Source organism: Myotis lucifugus, unplaced genomic scaffold (assembly GCF_000147115.1).
Source record: "Myotis lucifugus unplaced genomic scaffold, Myoluc2.0 scaffold_6, whole genome shotgun sequence".
Lineage (NCBI taxonomy): Eukaryota > Metazoa > Chordata > Mammalia > Chiroptera > Vespertilionidae > Myotis > Myotis lucifugus.
This window is the reverse complement of record NW_005871054.1, coordinates 1,075,499-1,102,239: the sequence shown is the minus strand read 5'-3', so window position 1 is coordinate 1,102,239 and position 26,741 is coordinate 1,075,499. Positions and strand designations below refer to the sequence as shown.

General features: G+C 37.8%; 1 protein-coding gene across 2 annotated transcripts in view; it reads right to left on the bottom strand.

Annotated features, from left to right (window-relative positions):
• Window positions 1-243: 243 nt before the first annotated feature.
• The window catches only part of PELI1 (pellino E3 ubiquitin protein ligase 1), a 31,061-nt gene continuing 4,563 nt past the window's right edge, over window positions 244-26,741 (bottom strand). Inside the window, exons 2-7 of one of the 2 annotated variants that reach the window (XM_023746379.1) lie at window positions 12,547-12,689; window positions 10,666-10,795; window positions 7,138-7,239; window positions 4,151-4,348; window positions 3,864-4,052; window positions 244-2,685 (exon numbers count right to left, since the gene is read on the bottom strand). In XM_023746379.1, the coding sequence (XP_023602147.1) occupies window positions 2,119-2,685; window positions 3,864-4,052; window positions 4,151-4,348; window positions 7,138-7,239; window positions 10,666-10,795; window positions 12,547-12,617 (1,257 nt within the window). In that variant the 5' untranslated portion in view covers window positions 12,618-12,689 and the 3' untranslated portion in view covers window positions 244-2,118. The remainder of the gene's footprint in view (window positions 2,686-3,863; window positions 4,053-4,150; window positions 4,349-7,137; window positions 7,240-10,665; window positions 10,796-12,546; window positions 12,690-26,741) is intronic. The other variant, XM_023746381.1, reaches the window with a different exon arrangement.

Below are 26,741 nucleotides of genomic sequence, written 5' to 3'. Positions count from 1 at the left end.
CCTAGTATGCAACTTGCAAGGAGCCAACTCTCTTGTAGGACTTAACTTAGAGAAGAATCTCAATTCAATCATTAATAAGTAAGAGATGAGAGAGAACCAGAGATTTAAAATTATACCTCAAATGCAAACTCATCTATTTCAAGTGAGTAGTTTTGAAGTGTGCAGTAGTCTTGTCTGCAAATTAACACCTCTGATTTCCCATTCTAAGTTATGCAAAAACAAATGCACAGAGACAAATTCAAATATCTATTTTGAAAAGTATTTACTTAGTTTGAATAAATTAATTGCAAATAAAAATTAGCTACAATATATAGACTGAATAGAAATGACTAGAACAAATACAACACAGGACTTGATTTCCTTGCATTAGTCACAAAGCATGTGACAATCTAGAAAACTTCAAAATTAGTTATATTTCTTTGAAAAGGGGGTAACAGCAGTTACTGATACATCACAACTAATAAACTTATAATACAAATTTCCTGACATGCATTTCCTGAGTGAGCCCACATGATAGTTTTTAAAAACAAGTAAATTTTGACAAGTTGAAGTAAAGTAAGATAGTTCATGGCTTCTAAGCAACAGGTTTTGTGTGTTTTTTTTTAAACTGAAAGAAAATTCAGAACAGCATTGTAATAGGATAAATTAAAACTATGCTACCACATACAAAATTTTGCTAGAGTCAATTAAGTATTATACAACTTCTCAAACTAAAGGAAAACAAATCAAAAGATTAAAATAATGATTCCGTCTAATCTAAAAGTGTATTGATTTCTACAAGTGCCACAGAGGGTTTGATGTAGTGCAACTGTCTGTACTTTCCTTGTGGTGCATTAAAAAAAAAAGGGGGGGGGGAGGAGGGATTGGAGGAGAAGAAACTTTTTCCTGTTTCTGAAAGCAAATGAATTTATTGGAATTAGAGACTAAACAGACCATGCAAATATGTCCCTCCACTCTGCTGTCAATGGTGCTCCTCTGCCAACCAAACATTTCCTTAACACTGGCAACTTTCCTTAGGATTCAAGCCAGAAGCTAAGGCTGATCTGTGAGGTTAAAAAGGGGGGGCGCACTATTATTATTCAACCCTTTATATCTCTCTAGATTTCTTAATGTCTGGATAAGGCCCAAAATAGAATAATTAATTACTTAAGCATTTCTTTTTCTAAAAGCAAATCAAGTCACTCTCCTTTCTTGTTAATTTATGCTTTTTCTCATGAGAATGATTTTTTTTTCTAGAAACAGTGAACAGATGAACCACAGTTTATATCTAAAAAATAAACTTGCCAAATGTTGCTGATACTAAAAACAGATTAGTTATCACGGGAGAAAAATAGATAATCTAGATAAATTGCATATTCAAAAGGAGCATATAAAATGTTTCTTAGCATTAAGTTTTGTTATAGTACTACACTTGAGAGAAACTTTAAGGAAAAAAGCTCTTTTCCTGATCATCTTCAATGTGGTTAAAAACAAACACCTTTTACACAATGGTAATTAATATAAATTTCATTTTACAAAGTATTCTAATTTACCAAAGTCCATATTTAGACAGGGGGTGGGGAGAGGCTCTTTTGCCCATCTTCCTAACTTTGCAAATCCTTGAGCTATGCTCACTAACCTACCATTCACACCAAGAGTGTGACACCATCATTTACCATGCTACTCTATCAAGAACATTCTAAGATATTTTCTATAATAAAGATAAATAGAAAAAAAGTTAATATACATGTTGCTGTAATTTACAATGTTTGCAATAAACTGTAAACTAACATAGTTTGAACCAACAGTACCCTCAGTTATACAAAACAATTTTTCAACACTGAGGATGGGTGATTCAAAAACACTAAAATGAAGGCATCATATTAGACTGTCTTTTTCTCCTCAAAATAGATTTTAAAAACTCAGAATTCAGAAGTCAGGTACTTTTGAAAATTCCTTTGCTTGAGTTTCCCAGATTTTTGCTCAAAAATTGCTACAATTTATTATAAATGTTTAAAAAAATTCTTCATCTTAATGCAAATGACCAGATCAGAGAAACCGTGACTTGGACAACAAGTTGAAAAACCCAACTCACTTAGCTTATCAATGTATAATGCAGTCCTGGAGGACAACTGTCTGTTAGTCTAGAGGTCCTTGGAAAATAAGTCTGATGTAGCCTTGTTCACCAGCCAACTGATGTGCACAAAAGGGACAGGCTGCGTGAAAGGTATGAGTACCATGAGGAAGTGGGATCTGGGACCAATAGGCAGTTGTCTTTTCTGAACATACATGCCCACATGGGCTAAACGCGTGGGTTGGAGGGCCGGCGTCCACATAAAATCCAGCTTCACATCCAAGCCACAGAGGGACATAGGGACCAACAGACCTACACATAGGACATTCCCGATCTTTTCCATCACGTTCTTCTTTGTTTCCCCAGTTATGATAGCCATGCACATGGCCGCAGTTTAGATAGACCCATGGTTGTTTCTCATCAACAACATCTTTCCTCTTCATACTAGGAAATGCTAGTGTGTTGAACCCTACAGGGCATTGAGGTCGTGCTGCATTGATTTCCTGTCTTAAAGCTTCTAAATGCTTCACTGTTGGAGTGTGGGAAAGGCCTTCTGCAGTACGCCACAGCAATGTTGCACCACAAAGGTCAATTAATGAGCCATCTTGTAACTGATTGGTTTCAATTTCCACCTAGAGGAAACAAGAATTAAAAAAAAAAATTTCACCATTGTGCTTTAGATATCTGCATAAGAGTGTTGGTCTTACATGTATTTCTTTTCAGCCTTAAAAAAGATAATTTATGATTAAAACAAAAGGGATAGGCTGCATGAACAGTTTAAGTACCATGAAAAAGCAGGGATCAATAGGCAGTTGTCTTTTCTGAACATATGTGTCCCCACAGGCTTATTTTCCAAGGCTAATCAGTTGGTCAAATATATCCAATAAATATCATGGCCAAAGATAGTACAGATGTAAGTAGAAAATATAAAGTGCTGTTTAACTTAGGAAAGCTTACATCTTAAAATATCCTATATAATAAAAGTCTAATATGCAAATAGACCAACGGCCGAACAACCGGTCGCCATGACGTGCACTGACCACCAGGGGATGTGTGCGGAACATGGCAGGTGTCAGTAGCATGCAGAATGGTGGAGCAGGTGAGCGGGGGCGCCAGACCAACCAAGGTGGGGCGCCAGTCGCTGTCATTGGGGCGAGCCTCTGGTGATTACTGAAAATTCTTTGCTCCCACGTGCCACAGTCCTGCCTGGCGCTCGCACCCACTGCTGGTGCCCGGCGTTGGCCCTGATTGCTTGGCCCCGTGAGTGGGTGCAAGCAGCGGCTGCCAGCCCCAATCGCCCCTGAGGGCTTCTCCACCTCCCCCTGCTCCTGAGGGGTGATTGGGGCAGCAGCCACCGCTCGCACCTGCTGATGGCACCAGCCCCAATCACACCACGCCGTCAGCGGGTGCAAGCTGGGCTGGTGCTGTCAGCGTGTGCGAGGGGCTGCTGACAGACAGGGAACCGGGGGCCGCAGCAGGAGGGGCCGGGCGGGGGTGCGGAGGATGGGACAAGACCTGCCCCTGTGCCCACCACAGCCTTGAGACCCACAGTTCCTTTCAAGGTGCATGAATTCGTGCACTGGGCCCCTAGTATTAACATAATATGAAAATAAACTTTTAAAGTTTCTAATTGAAATATTAAAATATTATCCTATAGTATAGTATTTAGTAGTCAGTGTATGATAATCAGACTTAGTATTATGTATCAACAAGAGATTTAAGAATTTTTGGGAATATGTAATGCGTTCAGTCCAACTCACCCCTATGTATTTACTGTAGCTAAATAAAGGAGCTACATCTCAGTACTTACCATTTTTCCTCTCTGCTGAGCTGATCTGGTTTCACGCAGGCTGAATACATTTCCACACACTGATATTTCTCTCCATATTCCAGGCTTGGAGTCTTCCATGAACCCATTACGTGGATGCATAACAAGAACGCCATTAGTGGTTAAGCCATCCATCTGCCCATCTGATGTCTTCCATTTGGCAGCCTTCTCCTAGTAGGAGTAAGAAGAGTGAGAGCTTCTGCTTATTTGTAATTTGGAAATACAAGTGATTATAAAATAATGCATCATATAGGAAAAAAGCTTTTTACCCCAAGAAAGATGTTTTTTGATGAGTCAAATCCTGCAGCATAAATCCGTGCTGTAAATGGGGGATTCCGTTCACATATGATTCTACAGGCAAATCTTGATATAGTGCTTTGCACTGACTGTGTATCAGAATTACTTTGACTTCCAGGAACTGTGTCTGTTACTACAAAATCAATGGGACTTTCAGTTGACCGGCCAATCTAAGGGAAAAAGAAATGTCTATAAACCTAGTCAAAGGAACACAGTGGAAAACCCATTCAAAAAAAGACACAATAAGGTGAAATCATTATGCCTCTGAAACTTCTAAAGCTCAAACTTATACTTAACTCTGGGGGCATCTATACTCTTGAAAACTAATCTGACTTGCTCTGATATAATAGTCGCTTAGAGCGTAGAATTAAGTGAGAAGTGATGACCCAGAATATATGAAACCCTCAGGGAATAAGGAGTTTAGGATGGCTGAGATTTCTTGATGGCTGCAGATTTTAATTTTAACCCACTTGGATGAAAATGTCTACCATATACTACTCTACCTTCTTTAACAGAATATAGTTGACATATAAGTAAATCATTTATGATGACTCCAGTTTATGATATTACACTAAGAATACCATTTATATTCAGCTGAACTAGTGATATCTTTAGGTGCTATTAAGGTGTACAAGAACGCTGATCCTTATGTTAAGGCCTTACATAGTCTTGCTTTGCGGTCTTATATATACTTTTTTTTTTGGCCTTTTCTGCCAGGTTGTCAGTTATCATTTCTTGCTGTTGGGCAAATTTGTCTCCAGCACTATACACCCCTCCTCTATCCAGCTACTCTTATATGGGTTGAGAAATCAAATAACTAAACTTCAAAGAATAGTATTTCAGAAGGTTACTGTTAAGAGCTTAAGGGATTCTCCAGGGAGCAGAGAAAGGAATGTCAGTGCTTGGCCTATCTGACATTTATTTTATATGCCTAGATGTCCTTTTAATTTTTTTTCCTTGTTCTTGGCCATATTTCAGAGACAAGATTCCCAGATAAAGAGTTCTGGTGGGTAAAGTGTTAGAGAATTGAAAACAACTTCAGAGTACTAGCTAGTAAATAAATTAATTTCATTTTGAAAGATAAAAGTTGAAAAGAAAAAAGGAAATCTGTGGGATGGATGATAGAACTAAAAAGTGTCACAGAGTTTCAGAGTAAACATTTAAAATGATCAGTTCATTAATGTATTTATTATAAAGTAATATCATAAAATTGAAGAATGTGGGTACTAAAAAAAAAACAAAACCTGACCCTCTACAAAGATGATGACTTTTAAAAGCCATTCTTTGCATAGCTGAGTCTCAGGAATTCCTCATATCAGCATACTTTCAGATAAAACTCTTTAGTGTTTTGTTCCTATCATCAAGTATAAAGTCTTTATTTAGTTTGGAGAATTTTAAGGGGAAATTGGTTGGTTAACAAATGTAAGACTCAATGTCCCTTTTCCTCATTTTAAAGATAATGATATCCAAAGAAAATGGTCTCAGACCTTTGAAATAGTTCCAAAAATAAAAAGGCTGTTTTAGAGCCAAAAGATGTAGACCAAGGATTGGATTAAGAATTGATATTCAGAAGCAGCATTTATTTGGGAAGAGAGATTGTTCCAGAGGAGCTGATATTTGATCTAGTCTTAGAGAAGATTTGAGACATCAAAGCAATATTGGTAATGACAGGTAAGAAGGAAGAAATCAGAAATATCTATAAAGAGAAAACCAACATGATTGTCCTCAGGTACCAACATAGAATTGTGCTAAGATAAACTTTAGTAATTCCTCCTCTTTCTAATTGCTACTATTAACTTCAAAAGTATAGATCTTATATCTCTCCCACTCCAATTAAAAACTTCAGTAGTTCCTTACAACCTATCTGAACTTATCAGTTTATTTCTGATAATAATTAAAAACTGACTTCACAATTTGCCTCCCACCTACCAATCCAGACTAATTTCCTGTTATTTCTGTTGACACGAAAGTGTATTCTAGCTACCAGTTACTTATTCATCAATCTTCTACCATACTGTGTATTTCTTTGTCATTTCTTTTGTCAGAATGCTTCTACTGGTTGGACTGGCAAAATCCTACTCAACTTGATTAAAAAAAAAAAAGGCACTGCCATAAAGCCTTTCCTCACCCTTCTTCAACCCAATTAAAAGACTGTACTTCTTAGACTGCCAATGTAGCACCTGTATGTAATCAACTTGTTATGTCCCCTGTATTTACTTCAGAGTGTTAAGCAATGCACAGAGTTGAAGTTTGAATATCTGATGTTTTGAACAATAAAGTTCTTGTTCAGTTTAGAAGGTAAGTGGATCCTTGAATGCTTACAAAACTAGTTCCTCAAAGACTGGCTAATTTATCGGGGTAGTTTCTGATATATTTCAGGTTTTTTATGTAGAAATGTTCATATCATCCATAAGTACAATGCCTGTAGAAAGGATATCATCAGTTTACTATTATTGGGGGGAAACTCCATTCCTTTATGAAAAAGACAAAACAAAACAAAAAAGACCATAATTTATTTAAAAAGTAGTGGGGGGGAAAAAAGGTCATAAACATGTGCAGAATATTTCTTGGTTCCTTTTTTCGGGATAATAATAGCTAACAGAACGACTACATCTATATTATAGCTAAGTGTTTACTTACCATCTACCTGATATACCTTTGACCACTTTACATGTACTAAACTATTTACTAGTAAGCCTCCTAATAGTGAAGTTCTATTAACCATACTTTAGGAGGACACTGAGGCATACAGTGGCTAAGTAATGCTTACCAGGAATTATAATTTCAGAGACCATCTCTTAACTATGCTACACTAACTTCTATATATGGGGTTTAGAAAACAATATATATTTAAATAAAATACATGAAAATATGATCATCTTTAATCTGAACAGAGCAAAAGTCAATGACAATAGGCTTTAACTTTTTTTATGAAAAAAGAATTCACATATTTTAATACCTGAAACATATCAGTGTTGCTGTCATGAGTATATTCAACCACCACTGTCTGGGCCCGAGATAACGTATATGATATGCTATGCTGGTCCTTGTTGCTTATTGCCTAAGAAAGAAAAGATTAATAGCAAAACTAGTGGGCAGGTCAATCAAATCAGATTTTTTTTAAAAAGGGTAACCTATCACACATATGACATATTTTCCCCCCTCCCCCCAACAATTTAGGTTAGAGATTAATAACTCTTGTATAACCTCAGCTGTGACATAATTTCTCAGGTTGAGAAGGGTACAGAAGAATACTTCAAAGTAGTTATAGCGTAAGAATACAGTTTCATTGTATACAAGGAATAAAATTGAGTCTCCCTTGTATTTTAAATTATAAAGTAATCAAAATCAAATTCCATGTAGAATCTGAAAACAGTACTCAGTACTGCTCTGATAAGAAGAAAATATAAAATCCTGCAAGACAAAAGGAATTTTATTTTTAAAGTAACTCTAAGAGTTATAATGTTAACCAATAAGGAGAATTAACTGGTTTACTTAACCATTCTGTGACTACAGGTGACAAATAATTGCCATATGCTGGGCTAGATACAGAGAGATTCATAGAATGATTAAAGATTACCAAAGGAAATGGATATAAAGCTTATAACTGTACTTCTGACTTATCCCAAATGAAAAACATTGCTAAAAAGAACTTTTCAGTTTTGTTTTCAGGCATATTCTATGTATATGAGTTGGAGATAATTTCAGAGTGGGGAAAACCCAAACAAAGGAAGTTGAAACAGGTTGAGTAAGAGGAAAAGAGATACAAAGAATGATTATACACAGAGAGGCTAAATGGAAAAAAAAAAAAAGGTTTATTAATTAGAGCTCTGGCATTTTCAAATTTTACTTGGTTTCAATTTGTAGCTAATCTATAATAAACAAAGCCTTAAAATAATAGCTCTAAGATTAAATAAGATTGTGATATTTTCATATACTATACAAAGAGAATAAACAAATACCTGGGTACTAACTACCCAGCTTTATCCAAGTTTAATAATGTCATTTTTGCTTCTGATCTTTTAAAAGAAATTAAACTCTACAGATCCAATCAAGGCTGTTTGCATGTCCCTTCCCACTCCCCCTTTAAAAAAATATTTTTATTGATTTCAGAGAGGAAGGGAGAGGGAGAAAGAGATAGAAACATTAATGATTAGAGAGAATCATTGATCGGCTGCCTCCTGCATGCCCCCTAATGGGGATTGAGCTTGCAACCCGGGCAATGTGCCCTTGACTGGAATAGAACCTGGGACCCTTTAGTCTGCAGGCAGACACTCTATCCACTGAGCCAAACCAGCTACGGCTCCCTTTTTCATAGAGGTATCCAACCTCAAGAATGCAGCATAGATCATTCCCATGCATGCGGTTCTTTTTTTACTACACATTTATGTATTCATAAATACTGTGTAATTGTTTTATAGGTTTAAAAACCTACAATTACTTTAACTCGACATTAAGCAACTGGTTAATCAAACACAGAATTGCTCAGTATTTTGGAAGTTAATTCTTAATGGCTAAAGAGATTTAAAAACAGGTTTTTGTGTACTTTGAGATTGTAATCCCTGTGTACTTTTTTTTAGCGATTAAACCTACTCTTAGATTCAGATCAAGAACTATGTCAAGTTAAGGTCTCACTGGACTGGAAGGCAGGGTTTAACCATTCATCCCAAATGACTGCCAGACTAAACAGTTTTCTTCCTGTCCTCATACGGCACTCCTCCAAAATTGAAATAGTAAAGAGGTAATCTTTGATCCCTAAATTTTTTGTTGTTCAGTAAAGATGAGAAGGAGCTAACATGAAAACATGAGAAGTATGACAGTTAAAAATGCAAAGAAAGGTACAGAATAAAATATTACAGATATAGGAATTAGAAATATTTTCCCATGATAATTGCTCTTAACCAGAGGTCATATTAGCTGTGTAAGAGGCATCTGGAAATATGTAGATGCATTTTGGGGCTGTTACAATGATTTGAGGGCTTAAAAGTCGTCCTGCAATATGTGATACAGCCCTGCACAAAGAATAATTGGCACATCCAAAATGCCAAAGCATTCCAATGGGGAAATACTGAAAAGAAGCTCTTCTGATTGGATCAATAAGTTGTCCACTTCCACCACCTGCTTAGCTCATCCGTTCTCTTCAAAGGAGCAAAAAGAAACACCTAAAAGAAACTATCCCTAAAAGAAACACCTAAAAGAAACACCTGAAAGAAACCATTCACTGGTTCTCAAATAGTAATAGAGGAGGCCTAGCCAAGGCATGAGGACTGTTTTAGACACCACACTGAATATAAAACAAAGCCAAAAATCTGACTAACTCCAAGGACTGGAGTTATGACCCAAAACAAGGCATTATATACCCATTTCTCTGTCTCTCGTTACTTAGCTTACAAAGATACACCTCAGATGGTATAATATTGGCGTACATCCTGAGGATGCTTGGCTACAGATATAGATACTTCCCTAAGTCAAGGAACTCTTTAATTTTTATTCACTCATCACAGTATCAAGTTCAGTTTGTGTTATACAACTGCAAGTACAGGATTTACAGGAAATGTGTGGAGATCTAAAACTCCCCCTAATTGTCTATCACTCTAGGCAAAGTCTAAGTGTCCTGAAATGGTGGCCCAGGTTCTGGAGATTTTGGTAGGGAAAGAAAAAGGGGCTAAAAGCATTAGGCAAGTAGATAGAGAAGTTATACTGTAGATAAGGTTGAGTATTTGCTTTTTCATAGCTTTGATTTAATTTAATAATTACGGAAGTCTACTTTTTTCAAGACACTATGCTAAAACCTATGAAGGTCATAAAACAATAATATAAATAAATAAATAAAAGTAAGAGCATCCATAGAATCTTTGAGAAAAACCCTTAATTTAAAAAATTGCCTCATCCAGCCCAGCTAGTGTGGCTCAGTGGTTGAGCCATGAACCAGGAGGTCCTGGTTCAATCCCAGTTGGGGCACATGTGGGCTTGATCCCCAGTAGGGGGCATGCAGGAGGCAGCCAATTAATGATTTTCTCTCATCATTAATGTTTCGATTTCTTTCTCCCTCTCCCTTCCTCTCTAAATTTGCCTCATCTAAACATGCTTCTAATACCTGAATATACTTCTTATATACTACATTCCTTGCCAAGCCTAGGCAAGGGGCCTTTAGTAAGAGCAGGAACGTCCTACTTCTCAGGGCTGACAGCTACACAATTCTAAATATTAGATAAAGCCCCAAACCTACCCCTGCTCTGGTTTAATAGGAAAAGAGATGTTTCTTTCTAATTTCCACCTACTGATTCTCGTTTGTCATTTTTAAAAAAGTTGATGCCCTTTCATATGGCAGCCCTTCAAATATCATGTCTCCAACGTGTGTTCTCCTATCCAAACAAAAGGAAACTTCTGGTATAGAATGTGAAGGGAATGCTAGAGAATATAAACAACATGTACAAGTCTTTCAATTTCTCCAAGTTAATTCACAGTTTTTGTTTTGTTTTTTTACCTTTGCAGCCTGAGGAGTACAAGCAATATGCACAGTGCTGGGCTTCACCCCATTTGCCTTAGGTCTTTTAAATAAAGCAAATCTACTTTTCCTTCTTCCTCTATCGCCGTTTGGGAGAGACCCATTATACCTGATTAGGGGAGAAAAAAGATTAGGTGATCTCTTGTAAGAACCATACAATTCTAACAAATGTGTTACTTTGCCTTATAGGATCAATCCCCAATTATCTATTAACACAATATAAGTATCTAAAATTCTTTTTAGCAATTGCTGATCCCCAGTTGCCTGAGTAGAAAACAAAATGAGATTCCTCCTGGCCACATTCTAAGTCACATAGAACTACTGTTTGTATTACACATATAAAGCTAGAATTTGGATTGTGGTATTTGTCATTCTTTTTTTCAATATTACTTTAAGTTACCTATATTTTTCTTCAAAGAGATGATTAGTGGCATATCTGACTCCTCATGACTCATTCTATTTTTTTCTAAAGGTTAATGTTTGCATGTGCTAATCTAACCTTTAAAAGTACAATATAAATTGTTCAAAATAGAATCACCTTTAATTGTGAACCTAACACTTTAAATAGCTGAACTTTTGAAATATGGTATTTTTAGACTTGTTTGTTAAGTCTCAGCCACCTGAACATATACATACACATTCACATTATGTTGGCAAAAACCTGTCCAACTGAGATGCCTGCTAAGCAGCAGTTAAACATACTTTTGTTATTCAGACATTATGACCATTTCTCCATGATAAGATACATATATGTTCTGTAGGTAAGCAAGTGAGCAAGGACTGAACTACTAGGGAAAAAGTTCAAAACTAAACATCTGGTGTTTACTATGTAGTAGGAACTCTTCGGTTCTACCCCATACAGTACCTCACTTAATCCATCCTCATAAAAAACTCTGTGAGACTGGTATCACTCTCCACTTTTATATGTTAGGAATTAAGTTATTCCTCAGAGGAATGAAGTTCCTTAGAGACTCAAAGGAATTAAGATATTTTCTGAAGGTCACACATGTGACACTGGCATAGCTAGAATTTGGATCCAGGTGTTTGTCATGCTTTTTTTTCATTCTTTACTGCTTCATTATGGCATGAGCAGCTTAATAATAATTTCTCTTCATTCACTTTTCCCCCTCCCACCTTGAAATCATGGTCAATCTGGGGGGAAATGAGGCAGGGAATAGAGACAGTTTTGAGGTTGGAGGAGAATGTGATTGTAAAATGGCCTACATTAGTGGTTGACAAGGAGGAGAAGGGAGTTCACTCAAAAACTGCCATATGTAAAAACTGTACTGACTTTTAAAAAATACATATATTTTTTATTGATTTCAGAGAAGAAGAGAGAGGGAGAGGGAGAGAGAGATAGAAACATCAATGATGAGAATCACTGATCAGCTGCCTCCTGCATGTCCCCTACTGGGGATTGAGCCTGCAACCCGGGCATATGTCCTTGACCAGAATTGAACCTGGGACCCTTCAGTCTGCAGGCTGATGCTCTATCTATCCAGCTAGGGCTGTACTGACTCTTTATAAAAAAATTATAAAGTCAGCCAAAGCAAATTTTTCTAAAACAAGGAATAAGAAAGACAAATGGAATGATTATGTGACTCTCTAGACACATTTTTCATTTCACCTTTAAGAAGCTCTGTCCTTTCTGGGGGTGAGGGTGAGGCAAAGTTTATGCAGTATTTGTACACTTATAAGTGATAGCATAAAACTGATAATTAAAAGAGTCTCCTGATTTGGTAATGTTACCCTGCAGCTTTAAGCCCTTTCTGGAAATAGGTAGGGTATAAATTCTAAAAAAATACTTTTAAAGTTACCATATATTATTCAATTTTATGTCATCAGATGGGGAAACCTTACCCTAAGACAATGAGTTCCCCATATTTTACTGGTGCTTTGGATGGATGATTTTCTTGATCAGGAGAAAACATGAGCTTGGCTGTCGTTTTTCTCAAATCTTTGTTCACTGGTCAGGAGCCTTGGGACACCTTTTGCATTATTTCCTAGAGGGGAAAAGTTTTCATTAATAATATGAACAATAAATTTCAGTTTAAATAAAGATGTTATTTTCTAGCTGACTTTGTGAGCACAGTATTATGCAAATTATCAGATAATATTCAAAGTATGAAACATTTCCCCCAATAATGATTATATTTTGATACAACTGTTTAAATGGATTAAAATGTGCATTTGGGGACTTCCACCTCCAGGAAGATAGAGTAGACATATTTTTCCCTATTATTTACACTAAGTACCACTAAAAACCCTGGACATTAAATATAAAACATAAGAAGAGCCTGGCCAGCGTGGCTCAGTGGTTGAGTGTTGACCTATGAACCAAGAGGTCATGGTTTGATTCCTGGTCAGGGCACATGCCTGGGTTGTGGGCTCAATCCCCAATAGGGGGCATGCAGGAAGCAGCCAATCAATGATTCTCATCATTGATGTTTCTCTTTCTCCCTCTCCCTTCCTCTCCAAAATCAATAAAAATGTATTTAAAATAAACAAACAAACAAACATAAGAAGATTCTGAAAAGCAGAGAGAAGGCAGACCAGCTAGGAACCACAGGGTCCAAGGAATGACACAATGATGAGTTCCCTGGGTTTTCTTTTTGCCAAATATATCCCAGATTTGGAGCTGAAGAATCCAGCAACCTGAAATGCCAACTAGCAGATTAAAAAAAAAAAAGTCCCAACAAAGTCTCTCTAGTCAAAAAACAAAAACAAGAAAGGAGCAGCCTTAGCAAGACTGAAAACTTTTGACAATAGCTGCTCTACTGCAGCCAAACACCACAGAAAACTGGTTTTACCTCTACCCACAGCACCAATAGCTGAGTGGGAGCCTAGACTTTGACCTCATGAGGCCATAATGAGAAGGCCCAACCTCCCAACCAGTGTCAGGGAAGGCCAAGTAGGGAGCCAGGACCTTCACCCCTGAGGATTGGTAACATGCCCCCACTAATAGCCTAGCAGTGCCCTGGGAGACTACCTGGGGAGCCTGGACTTCCACCCTTACCCAGCAGTAATAATAAGGATCTCCTTCCCCTGGGTGTCAATGGAGGCTGAGTAGAGAATCTCGACTTCTATGTCCACCTGTTAGAATTACTTGATAAAGATTTTAAACCAACCATGATAAAAATTCTTCAATAAGCAATTACAAACATGTTTGGACAAATAAAAAAAATATGAAAATGTCCAGGTTTCAATAGAAAATCACTCATTATATTAAGAACTGAAATATTTAAAACCATGCAAAATTATAAGATGACAGACTGAAGAAACAAAACAAAAACAGCCTCATGAACCCATAGGATTACAGCAAAAGATCTAAATTACAAACATGTTTGGACAAATGAGAGGAGAAAGAATGAAGCTGAAAATGTACTAAATGATCTCAACAGCAGAATGAAGGGACACAGTAAAGAATCAGAACAACAGAGAGAAAACAGACTGAAGAAACAAAACAAAAACACATCATAATTAAACTTCTGAAAACCAAAGGCAAAGAAAATATTTTGAAAGCAGCCAGAGAAACTACACCTTATCTATAGGGGAAAAGCAATTAGAATGACAGGGGATTTCTCACCCAAAATTATACAAGCCAGAAGAAAGTGGCATACTGTTTTCAGGTTTTGAAAGAAAAGAACTGTCAACCCATAATCCTACAGCCAGCAAAACAAGGGGAAATCAAGACATTCTCAGATGAGGGAAGGTTGGCTGAGTGGAAATTCTACAACTAGAAGGAAAGAGAAAAGCACACTGAGACTCAGAGGAGGTGCGGAAGTAAAGTGCAGAGGTACGGAGGCGCACTCGGAAAGGGCTGGCAACTGAGGACACGGATCGGGAGGGACACAAGCTCCCGACTGTTCTGAACTCCAGTTCCGGGCCAGTCTCTGGGGACCCAGACTCATACCGGGAGAAACTGGACTGTCTGGCATTGGGCGGAACTCGAGGGCGGCCTTCTCTCAGAGGTGCTTGCAGCGATTACCGGGACACTGAGACCTGGGGCCTCTTAGGGCAGGGCTGAGGATCAGCGATAGCTGTTTGCTCCGCCTTGTTGATTCCCTGAGACCCCGCCCCACCCAAGCTGCACGCAGAGGCTTTTGCATATGAATGGCCTGGCCCTTTGCAATCTAAAATTACCTAACAAACTGCAGCTGGGCCAGAACATCCAAAAGAAGGCCCAAGGCCCCACAGCAGCTTGCATTGCTTCACAGCTGGGGCTCATCTGGGCACCTCCAAACCCCAAACAAGAGGAATCTGCAGATCTCTCCATAGCTCCTGCTGAGTAGCCTCAAGCAGAGGCTAAATTAGCACCTCCTTAGAGGTCCAAGTGCCAGTGTACCCAGTGGTCAGAGTGGGACCATCCAGATTACAACTTCTCAGATCCATAAGGGACATACTCAGGGGGCAGACACAGTGAGCACCAAAGCCCCACTGAAGCAAGTCTTGCCCCAGAAGGGTGTCTCCAGCACAGAAGTTCTCCCACCGTAGACACAGCTGATTCTCACAGCCAATTGGCCTGGAGGTCAATCCCTCCCAGTGATACCTACAACAATCAAGGCTTAACTACAACAAGACTGTGCACAAAGCCCACAAAGGGGTGCACCAAGAGTGTCCCCCTCTGGTAATTGGGGAGGCTGAGCCACTGGGCCCTATAGGACACCTAGCACAGAAAGCCACTCTATCAACACAGGGAAGCATAAAAAATGGGGAGACAAAGAAACAGGTCACAAATGACAGAAATGAAGGAAAGCAAACTACTGGATATAGAGTTCAAAACCACGGTTATAAGGTTTTTCAAGAATTTTCTAGAAACCGCCGATAAATTTGGTGAGACCCCCAATAAATCTAGTGAGACCCTCGAGGATATGAAAAAGGACCAACTAGAAATTAAGCATACACTGACTGAAATAAAGAATATTATACAGCAGACTAGAGGATCACAAGAATCAAGTCAAAGATTTGAAATATGAAGAAGCAAAAAACACCCAACCGGAAAAGCAAAATGAAAAAAGAATCCAAAAATATGAAGATAGTGTAAGGAGCCTCTGGGACAACTTCAAGCGTACCAACATCAGAATTATAGGGGTGCCAGAAGAAGAGAGAGAGCAAGATATTGAAAACCTCTTTGAAGAAATAATGACAGAAAACTTCCCCTACCTGGTGAAAGAAATAGACTTCCAAGTCCAGGAAGCGCAGAGAACCCCAAACAAAAGGAATCCAAAGAGGACCACACCAAGACACATCATAATTAAAATGCCAAGAGCAAAAGACAAAGAGAGAATCTTAAAAGCAGCAAGAGAAAAACAGTCAGTTACCTACAAGGGAGTACCCATACGATTGTCAGCTGATTTCTCAACAAAAACTATGCAGGCCAGAAGGGAGTGGCAAGAAATATTCAAAGTGATGAATAGCAAGAACCTACAACCAAGATTACTTTACCCAGCAAAACTATCATTCAGAATTGAAGGTCAGATAAAGAGCTCACAGATAAGAAAAAGCTAAAGGAGTTCATCACCACCAAACCAGCATTATATGAAATGCTGAAAGGTATTTTTTTAAAATATATTTTATTGACTTTTTACAGAGAGGAAGGGAGAGGGATAGAGAGTTAGAAACATCGATGAAAGAGAAACATTGATCAGCTGCCTCCTGCACACCCCCCACTGGGGATGTGCCCGCAACCAAGGTACATGCCCTTGACCGGAATCGAACCTGAGACCCTTGAGTCCGCAGGCTGATGCTCTATCCACTGAGCCAAACCGGCTAGGGCTAAAAGGTATTCTTTAAGAAGAGGAGGAAGAAGAAAAAGGTAAAGATAAAAATTATGAACAAATACATATCTATTAACAAGTGAATCCAAAAATCAAGTGAATAAAAAATCTGATGAACAGAATAAACTTGTGAATATAATAGAATCAGGGGCATAGAAAGGGAGTGGACTGACAATTCTTGGGGGAAAAGGGGTGTGGGGGGTGCGGGAAGAGACTGGACAAAAATCGTACACCTATGGATGAGAACAGTGGGGGGGGGTAAGGGCAGAGGGTGGGGTGGGAACCGGATGGAGGGGAGCTATGGGGGGGAAAAAGAGGAACAACTGTAATAATCTGAACAATAAAGATTTAATTTAAAAAAATAAAATAAAGCCCTGACTGGTTTGGCTCAGTGGATAGAGCGTTGGCCTGCGGACTGAAGGGTCCCAGGTTCGATTCCGGTCAAGGACATGTACCTTGGTTGCGGGCACATCCCCAGTAGGGAGTGTGCAGGAAGCAGCTGAATCGATGTTTCTTTCTCATCGATGTTTCTAACTCTCTCTCTCCTTCTCCCTTCCTCTCTGTAAAAAAAACCAATAAAAAAATAAAGGACATCCCAGCAAAAATAAAAAAATAAATAAATAGTATGAGTAAGTACACAGATATGGGAAACATTGGACAGTGGTATGTGAATGTCCATAATTGGCTGATATTAGTCTATTACATGGCTAGCAAGTATTCATGTTCTAGTTCTAGCTCTCTTTAAACAAAGCAATCTGCTTCCTCATTTCTAAAAATTAAGGGACTGAAGTAGACTGAAGACAATTTTGGAACTAGAAATATATGCGACCACATGGTCCTAAAATAAGTATTTACAAGTAATGTGCACATAGCACTATAGATTTAGTCCTATTGCCACTATAGCAAAATAAACAATTTTTACCTTAGACAAGGAATTAAGAGTAGGGCTGGCATATACCCACTAGAGCCGTTGGCTACATTAGCTAAGAGAAACAGTGTATTTCTAAGTATACTTATTCTTACTCTGATTTGGTCCTTAAAAGGCCTGATCTTGGGATCTTTTATCCGTGATATCCAAGTTTCAATCACAAGAACACAGTGAAAGATGAATTCTATTTATGTATCTAAAAATTGAAAACCTATAGTAAAACACTTGAATAGTATTGGTTACAATAACCATGGTTAAAACAACCCAATTTAAATGGCATATAATCAATTTACATATAACTGGCAGTCTTACACTACAAATAAAATGTGCCTTGATAACTATTTCTCCTTGAGTCTTTTATTGCAGGTTCTAATACATGCTGATAGGTGACTGTTGTAAAGAAGTTGGAAACCCTGTATTCTCAAGAAAGATGCTCTTCACATTGGTGTAGAATCTTTAACAAAGCCCAAAAATGCTCTAGCACTCACTCTCTTTATATATTTCCTATGTTTTAAAATCTGATTAAGATATAGAATTCTCCAAAATCAATTCCTAAAGTCATGCACTTGAGGACTTGAAATGACTTTGTATATCAATCAAATTTATTCTAATGCCTCCATTACTGCCCCCAGTTGTTGGTATTCAATTAAGTTAGTTAATCAGACCCCAACTCCTATACTTAGTTCCATTCCAATGTGATCTAGCATAAAGAACATGAAATAGCACCATTAATTCTAACCGAAACTAAGAAAAAATGTTAGAGAAAAATCTTCCTAAGATAAGAAGGCTGTTTTCTATATAATATCTTTTACTTTGAAGCTTTAGTTGATCCTTGAAAATTAAATATATTGCTCTATCAGCAGAAACCTTCCAAATTTAAACAAAAAAATTTTTTTAAAGAAGTATATTCTGGAATAGTGCTATTTTCTGTGTGTGGAGGAAAAACATGAAAAGTTAGCCATAATATATATATATTAATTTGAAATAGTCTCGTTAATTTGACTAATGCAACATTCTTTTTAAAAAAATACATTTTTATTGATTTCAGAGAGGAAGGGAGAGAGAGAAACATCAATGATGAGAGAGAATCATTGATTGGCTGCCTCCTGCACGCCCCACACTGGGGATTGAGCCTGCAACCCAGGCACGTGCCCTGACCAGGAATCGAACCATGACTTCCTGGTTCATAGGTCAATGCTCAACACTGGCTGGGCTGGCTAATGCAACATTCTAATCATTTGTTCTTGAAAGCCAGTGAACTACAATTATTTTCATATCAAGTTTTCCCCAAGGAAAGACTTTTTATAATATTTGTCTGTTTCACATAAAGGAAAACTGAGAAATCAATCTTTGTCCAAATTTCTCCCTCAACATAACACATTTTCTTTTATTTATATTGCACACAGCCTTTTGCTTACTACCTACTAAACACAAACACAAAATTCCTGCCCTGAAAAATTAAAAAGCTAAACAAATATTAAACAAGGAACAAACAGACCTTATGTAGATATTTACATTCATCTTTAACACTTCTATTTTTGGTGGGCAAGTGAGTAGGCACAAAGAGGTGTTGAGAAAAAAAAAGGTAAATATTTTAGGAAATGTTATGATGCTCTATGGTGAAAAATATAATGTGGATTGCATATGTTATCTCTGATAAAAGAGATTTCCATCTATACTAGAGGTCCTTTCTGGTTGATTTCAAAAGGACAACTCAAACAGAAAGAACTGTTTCGGTATATCTGTAGTGGAGCCATTTTATGAAACCAATTTAGCTGATATAATTGAATGGAGTTAAATTTATAGTAGTTTCTTGATAAGAGTGAAAAATTAATCACCTTCTTCCTTCTTTCACAATTAGCAGGATTAATAAGCAGCAGCTTTCCATAAAAGGAGAGAAGGGATAGGAGAAACAATAGTGTCAGAAGTAGGAGTATGAGGTTATTACTTTTGCCAGTGTCTTTAGGTTTTTCAACACAGCAATGAAGGAAGTCAAGTCCACGCTCCTAGTCCCATGATACAAGGCACTCCCTGGGTAAACTCCAAGCCTCCCCCTTAGGGTAGCCAAATGACATGCTAGTCAAGACTTTCCTACTAATTAACAGGGCTATTGTGATATTCTATCACCTATAAGGATAGAGCATCATAACATTTCACCATAGAGCATCATAACATTTCCTAAAATATTTACCTTTTATTTTCATCCTGATAGGAAAGCAATTAACATCTTTCCTACCTAAGGACAGTATTTGTTCCTCTAAACTAGGGTTTCTCAACCTTGGCACTACTAATATTTCGACATTGTAAGGAGCTGGCTTGTGATTATAGGAAGTTCAGCAGTACCACTGGCCTTTACACCCTCGAGATGCTAATAGCATCTCTAGTTGTGATCATCAAAAATATCTCATATATTTTTGATACCTGAAACCTATATAATTTTATCAACCAACTAGAGGCCCGGTGCATGGATTTGGCCTGCGGGGATCAGGCCAAAACCAGCTCTCCGACATCCCCCAAGGGGTCCTGGATTGCGAGAGGGCGCAGGCCAGGCCAAGGGACCCCACCAGGGCACAAAGCCGTGCACCGGGCCTCTAGTATGCATATAAAATCTTTGGTTAATCTCTTCCTGCCCTCCCCGCTTCCCTCTGAGATTCATTAGTCTGTTCCATGTTTCCATGCCTGCAGTTTCCACGCCTGCATTGAGCATCTGCCCCCTGGTGGTCAGTGTGCGTCATAGCTACTGGTCAGCTGGTCGAACAGTCAGCCGGTCGCTTAGGCTTTTATATATATAGATAGATGTCACCCCAACAAACTCAATAAAAAAAAAATAGTTTCACCTTCCCTTCATCCTGTGAGAATCACTGCTCTAAATCTCAAATTGGGAATGACAATTTGTTTTTAGGAGGGAATTTTCCCTATTTTTGGTACAATACTTGCCGCATACTAAGGTATTTAACAAATGTTTTCTTACTAACATCATCATACTGATGTCTTAAAGGGCTATTATTAACCCTGTGTTAGTAAAGGCAATGGCTTTAAATGTAGCTGCAATTTCAGTATTCCATTATAACTGATAAGAGTGGCTGGGAGAGAGAATTGGATCTATCATCATATCATGATGGTGATTAATTATTAACATTTCTATGCATTTAGATATTTTAATAATGAAACAACCTCTCTCAAGTGAAGGAAAGGGACTGGAGCTGGGGTGACTATAGCAGTAGCTATAAGGCCAGTGCTGGGTAGTCTGACGTTTAGAGAAGTGTTAACCTGTGGAGGCCAGATAAGGAAATATCTTTTTGACCTAGGGGACCCATGTCTAGAAAAATTAAAAAGGGGTGTCAATCTGAATCAATCTTGGATAGAGGTGTATAGTGTGCTTGCACAGAATGTTAATTAGCAAAATGCTTTCACATACGATTACTTTGACTCTTACAATAGCCCTGTGAATTAGTAGGAAAGTCTTTTTAACTCAATTTTCCAGATAAGGGGACAAAGTGTGTCAGTCGGAAAGGCCAGTGGCTAGTTCAAGGCCAAACAGGTAAATTCTGGCAGAGCTAGAACTAAAACCCACATATTGATTCAGCATACATTAACTCATTAAATTTCTATCACAACTACATCAAGTATAATTATTATCTTGCTCCTAGAAGTAGTCTGGGTATTCTGATATCACTAATCACAACCTAGACAAGGTTGGGTAGAGCTGATTCCATACTAAGAATAAGAGACTTTATTAAGGGACTAGTTAGGAGAGAGACTAGAAATAGGAAGTACATCTGTGTAAAATAAGCCCTAATCAAGTTATACTCTAGTATAGACTAGTAACAACTATTCAACTATGACTAGTGCTTTTTGAGATTATTTGAACCTTTGTCACTTCCTCAATGTTCCTTGTATTTGTCAACCCTGTTTCCTGGTAGTGACCAACAACAAAAACTTCTGTAAATGAAGTGGACTATGGGGGGCCACTGGCAAGCACATTGGGCATTTTTAAATATGTCAGCTGAACCCAGGGCGCAGGCAGAACCACGCCCTGGGGGTGGTCCTAGCCAAGAGGCAAGGATGCCACTCAGTCTGACCTTTTCCAGCCCAGGTGCTAAGGGGGTGGATCCCATTATGTTGCCAGGAACTCAAGGCCCACCCAGATGTGATGTAACTTCCTGTTACTTCGAGTATATATTAAACTTACTTCCGGTGTTGGGGGCTCTGTTCATCTATCAGAGGGCAGACGCCACACCCGGTCCCAGCTTCTTCTATTTCTGTGTCTTGTCTCATTATTTCATTTTTCCTTAATCTTCGTCACGTTCTACTCAAGATTCATGAACCCCCGTTCTCTCTTTTGGTGCTGGTCGCGGGAAGAGAGAATGTTCCCCCATAGTGAACTTTGCATGTTCATTTAAAAAATGGGGAAGGGAGAAAGGAACCCAAGAGGAAAAGCAGGGTATTACACTAAGGCAAATTCCTGGGTACCATCAGGAAGAAACACCTATTAGAATTGAGTTCAGACAGCCTAGGAACAGAAGGCTTCATGTACTCCCTGCGAAGTGACAGCCAAGACAAAACTGCAGGGCATTGTTTAATGGGGGGTTAAATACAACTGCACCACCCTACCCCAAAATAATCACTAATTCCCCACATCTAGAAAGTGTATTTTAAAAGACACAACAAAGGATATGTTTATTGTTCCTGCCATCCTTTTAGATTACCAAAGTTCCTAAAATGATGATATGCTTCTCAGAAAGCAGAACTAGAAATTCCCCTTGGTTTAACCATTAAAACTTTGAAACAAAACTGCAGAAAACACCAAATTCAGTGGGATTAGATGGTTATTTGGAACAAAAACTTTGGATAGAAGTGTATTCACGGGAAATTCTATCATTTTCTAAAGTCAGCATCAACCTGGCAGTCAACTCATGCTTATGCTACCCTTTTCTCAGAGTGGCTAACACTGGGTTCTGTCTCTGTGCCAAGCACTGTTACAAGCACTTTACATGTATTAACTGATTTACTTCCCAGAAAGACCATGAGACAGAAACTGTTACGAGCCTCATTTTATAGATTAAGAAAATGATAAGTTTACAATTCAAACTCTAGTCAACACTCTGGAACTGCTGAAAATATGAGTAGCGGGGAGTGTGAGGGAGAGGAGAGAACTACTTTGGGAAACAAAATTAAACAACGAACAAGAAAATACCTCAATTCTTTTCCTACTATGTATAAAGTATTAAAGAGCAAAAGATTACATAAATGCTATTGCCCTAACATGGGAATAAACTTCTGTAATACTAACTATTTTAATTTTCTCAATAATTCAATCAATCATTTAAAGCTGTTTAAAAGTTCCTTGGATAAAATTTAAACTTGGAAAAAAATGAATAAAATAAAAAAATTTCCAATCAATTTAAATCTATACCAACTTATGAAATAAAAAATGGAACACTGAATCCATGGTCGTATTTTTATATCCCAGGAGTAAACCATATTAATTTTATGTAGATTATGGGACCTTCCAAAAAAAGTATTGTGTAATGTACTGTGGACAGGTAAATCACTTCCAGAAATAGAGTAATATGGGCTTTCTTTAGTCCTTATAAAACAATGACCAAATTATATGGATTAAAAAAAAAGGCAACAACAATAGCCTCAAAGTATCTACCCTACAAGACTTATTAATTATACAGGTGACAATAGTAACTTCACAGTGGGAGAAACCTGGAAGACATCACCTTAACCACTGACGGAGCTTAATATTATCTGTAATGAGACATTTTGATATGTATCTTCTATGATGCACTGGAGACACATCAGTTCTGTGGTACACTGCCAAAAAATGCATAACCCCAATCTAGTCATGAGAAAACACCAGACCAACCCAAATTGACAAGTGTTCTACAAATAACTATCAGTATTCATTAAGGGTGCCAAGGTCATGAAATATAAGGAAAGACAAAGAAATCCTCAGATTGGAGGAGTTTAAGGAGATGCAACAACTACATGGGATCATGAACTAGATACTGGGCCAGAAAAAAGGACATGAGTGGAAAACTGGTTAAATCTGAATATGGTCTACAGTTCAATACTACAGCTAATAATATTGTACCAATGTTAATTTCCTAGTTTTGATCAATATACTCTGGTTATACAGATTGTGAAGCTGAGTACATTTTATATATATCCTATATAATCCTATATAATAAAAGCCTAATATGCTAAGTGTCTGATCGTTCGACCAGTCGTATGACATGCACTGACCAACAGGGGGCAGATGCTCTGAAGGGTAGGTTAGCTTGCTGCTGGGGTCCGGCTGATCGGGACTGGGTGAGATGGGTTGGACACGCCCTGGAGCCCTCCTACGGTCCTCCCCGGCCGCGATCAATTGTGCACTGGTGCGGTCCCTCGGCCTAGCCTGTGCCCTCTCGCAAACCAGGACTCCTTGGAGGATGTCGGACTGCTGGTTTCAGCCTGATCTCCACAGGCCAGGCCAAGGGACCCCACCGGCACACAAATTAAGTACATATATACATATATGTACTTATTCCCCATATTTTCTGTAGGCTAAATTATTTCAAAATAAAAAGTAATAATAATAATAATGGAAAACAAACAAAATAGGCATTTAATAAAAGGCATTAAAATATGAATTCAAGATTCAAAGTTTGCTTCCTTTCAGCCTTCTCACCGCTTAAAGGTGCAAGATTTCCAAGCTGTATTTGGTCCTGTCAAATCACAGTGCCCGCCAGGTCTCATGTCCTCTCTCTTGATGTAAAACTGCACCTTCCACAGCCTCTTTGATCAGGAGTGTTACTACACAAGTGTGGCCACTCACTGGACTGAACAATACCTGAACCAAAGTAATTCACCAACATACTGAGCAGAATTTGATAGAACCATGCTTCATGGGGTTTTCTTTGGGGAATCACAAAAGTTATGATATAAGGGCAATTTTACTATTGAATGATGTAGAAAGTTTTATTAGAAAACAGTTTGTATATGTAATTATATCACAGCTTCTGAATTAATGCTGTATACTGAAATCTTTAACAGTATTTGAATTTATTTGAATTCCATCTACCTAACTACATGAATCCTAGTCTTAAAGAATTTATGAAAGGGAATGGAAAGGGGAGCTGGGAGGAAGAAGAGTGAGGAAGCAGCAGCGCTGGGTAATTTTGATACCTTTCATTTTAAAAAGCAAGAAAGTGAAACACTTTTCTGAATTATTCACTAATTATTTCATTTGTGATAATGTTTTCTTCAAACTACAAGAGACACTTATAAAGGACTAAGTAAGTTATGAGTGTACCTAGGGCCAACTCTGAATTATCAGATCTCTAAAACTAGCTCTGTAGGCACATGATTTTCTCATCTTATAAAATAATGACAGTATTTCCCACACCTCATAGAATTTGTCACGAGGACTGAATGAGAACAACAAAGCTGCACTGAAATTTGGATGTTGAGCCATCTGCTTGGTCCACTCACTAAATACACAAGTCATACAGAGACTTGTGGGTCTCTTGAAGTTATTCAAACTGTGAAAATTAAGCCAGTGATTTTCAAGGAACAAATGTAATGTAAAACAAAAAAAGTATTTTTTAAGAATACCTAGTATATATTTAGTCATACAAAGTATTATAGGTCCTAATAATACTTCATTAATTTATAGTGATCACTTAAAATTTAATTATTTTCTCAGAGATTCATCTTTATTTTTCAGTATCTAAACAAATGTTATAATCTGTTCTTTGTAGTAACTTCAACACTATATAGTTAATTCTACTTTTTCTACTGCTCTTAATACATGACAGGCCCTTAAATATAACCAAAGGCCTCAAAAATCATTGCAATTTGTTTAAAGGTTGAGTGCTGCATAAATGTTTGATTCTCACTAGCACATCTAAATAAAATAACATTTAGTATATGTAGTCCCTGCTCTTACAGGGACATTAAGTCTTTTATAGTTTCACAATTCCATTATAAGCTCTATTTAAAAGATATGGGGGGAAATGTAGTCAAAAATTCAAATTACAATTGAATCTCCAATATTGTTTCTAACCAGTAAAGTTAGCTACTGACAGGGAAATCACCATAACAAAATAACTATTTCACCGTGGCCCGTGTTCTCAGTGGTTGGAGCGTTAGCCCATGCACCAAAGGGTCTTGGGTTCAATTCCTAGTCAAGGGCAAGGACCTGGGCTGCAGGTTTAATCCCTGGTCCTGATTGGAGGGTGTGCGGGAGGCAACCAATTGATGTGTCTCTCTAACATCTCAATGTTTCTCTGTCTCTCTGTCTCACCCTTCTTCCCTCCCTCGCTTCTACTCTCTCAAAAAATCAATAGAGAAAAATATCCTTGGATAAGGATTTAAAAACCCACAAAACAAACAAACAAAAACTTTTTCGCCTGACCAGACTGGCTCAGTTGGTTGAGCATCGTCCTGTGCACCTGAAAGTTCTATTACCGGTCAGGGTGCCTACAGAAGACAACCAATCAATGTTTCTTTCTCATATTCATCTTACTCTCTCCCTTCCTCTCTCTAAGCATGTTCTTGGGTAAGGATTAAAAAAAAGAGAATAATAACTATATCTAATCTCACCAATGAACAAAAGTATCCTCTTATGCGAGTTCTAGTTTTCTCTTTGGTTCATGAAATGTTCTGAAAAGGAGCAGCTGATCTTTCTTTGACCAAATCATAATGTTTTCTCCATAAATTTTTATAGCAGCAATTTAGAGATATTGTGTGTGGGAGGCTTAGAACATCTATTTTTTTTAGCAGAATGAATATTTTAAATCACTCAGTATGGTATTCCCATTTAACTCTTTTCATTAGGAAAACGGTACATACATATAGCTTGGATATTTCTACAAACGTTCTCTCTCCACTCTAATTATTGTTGTATTTTCACATTACAAACACTCCAATTAAGTAAATAGTGATCAATTTAAATTACAATTGTAATTTGCAACTTTTCTCGTCACTGACACTTGCCTTTTCTACATATACAGAAGAGAGTATTTCCCCCTCACAAATCGATTAGAAAATGATAAAGAATAAACACACAGTACTGGGCATCATGTCAGTGTTCTAGCAAGCAGATTCAGTTTTTCATGAATTTCCTATAGAAAGAAAAATAATCTCAAGTATATCTTTTCTTTTAATAAAAATAAAATGACTCAGAAAAAAACAACACTGCTGGGGACGATCATTGTTCATTTTTTAGCAGGAAGAGATGGTTCCTCTGCCCCCATAAATCACCAGATCTAAAATCATTAAATCTCTTCCCACCATATCAGAAGAACAACAACAAGATCCAGGTAGAAACATCACTTAAAATTCTTATAAAGCAA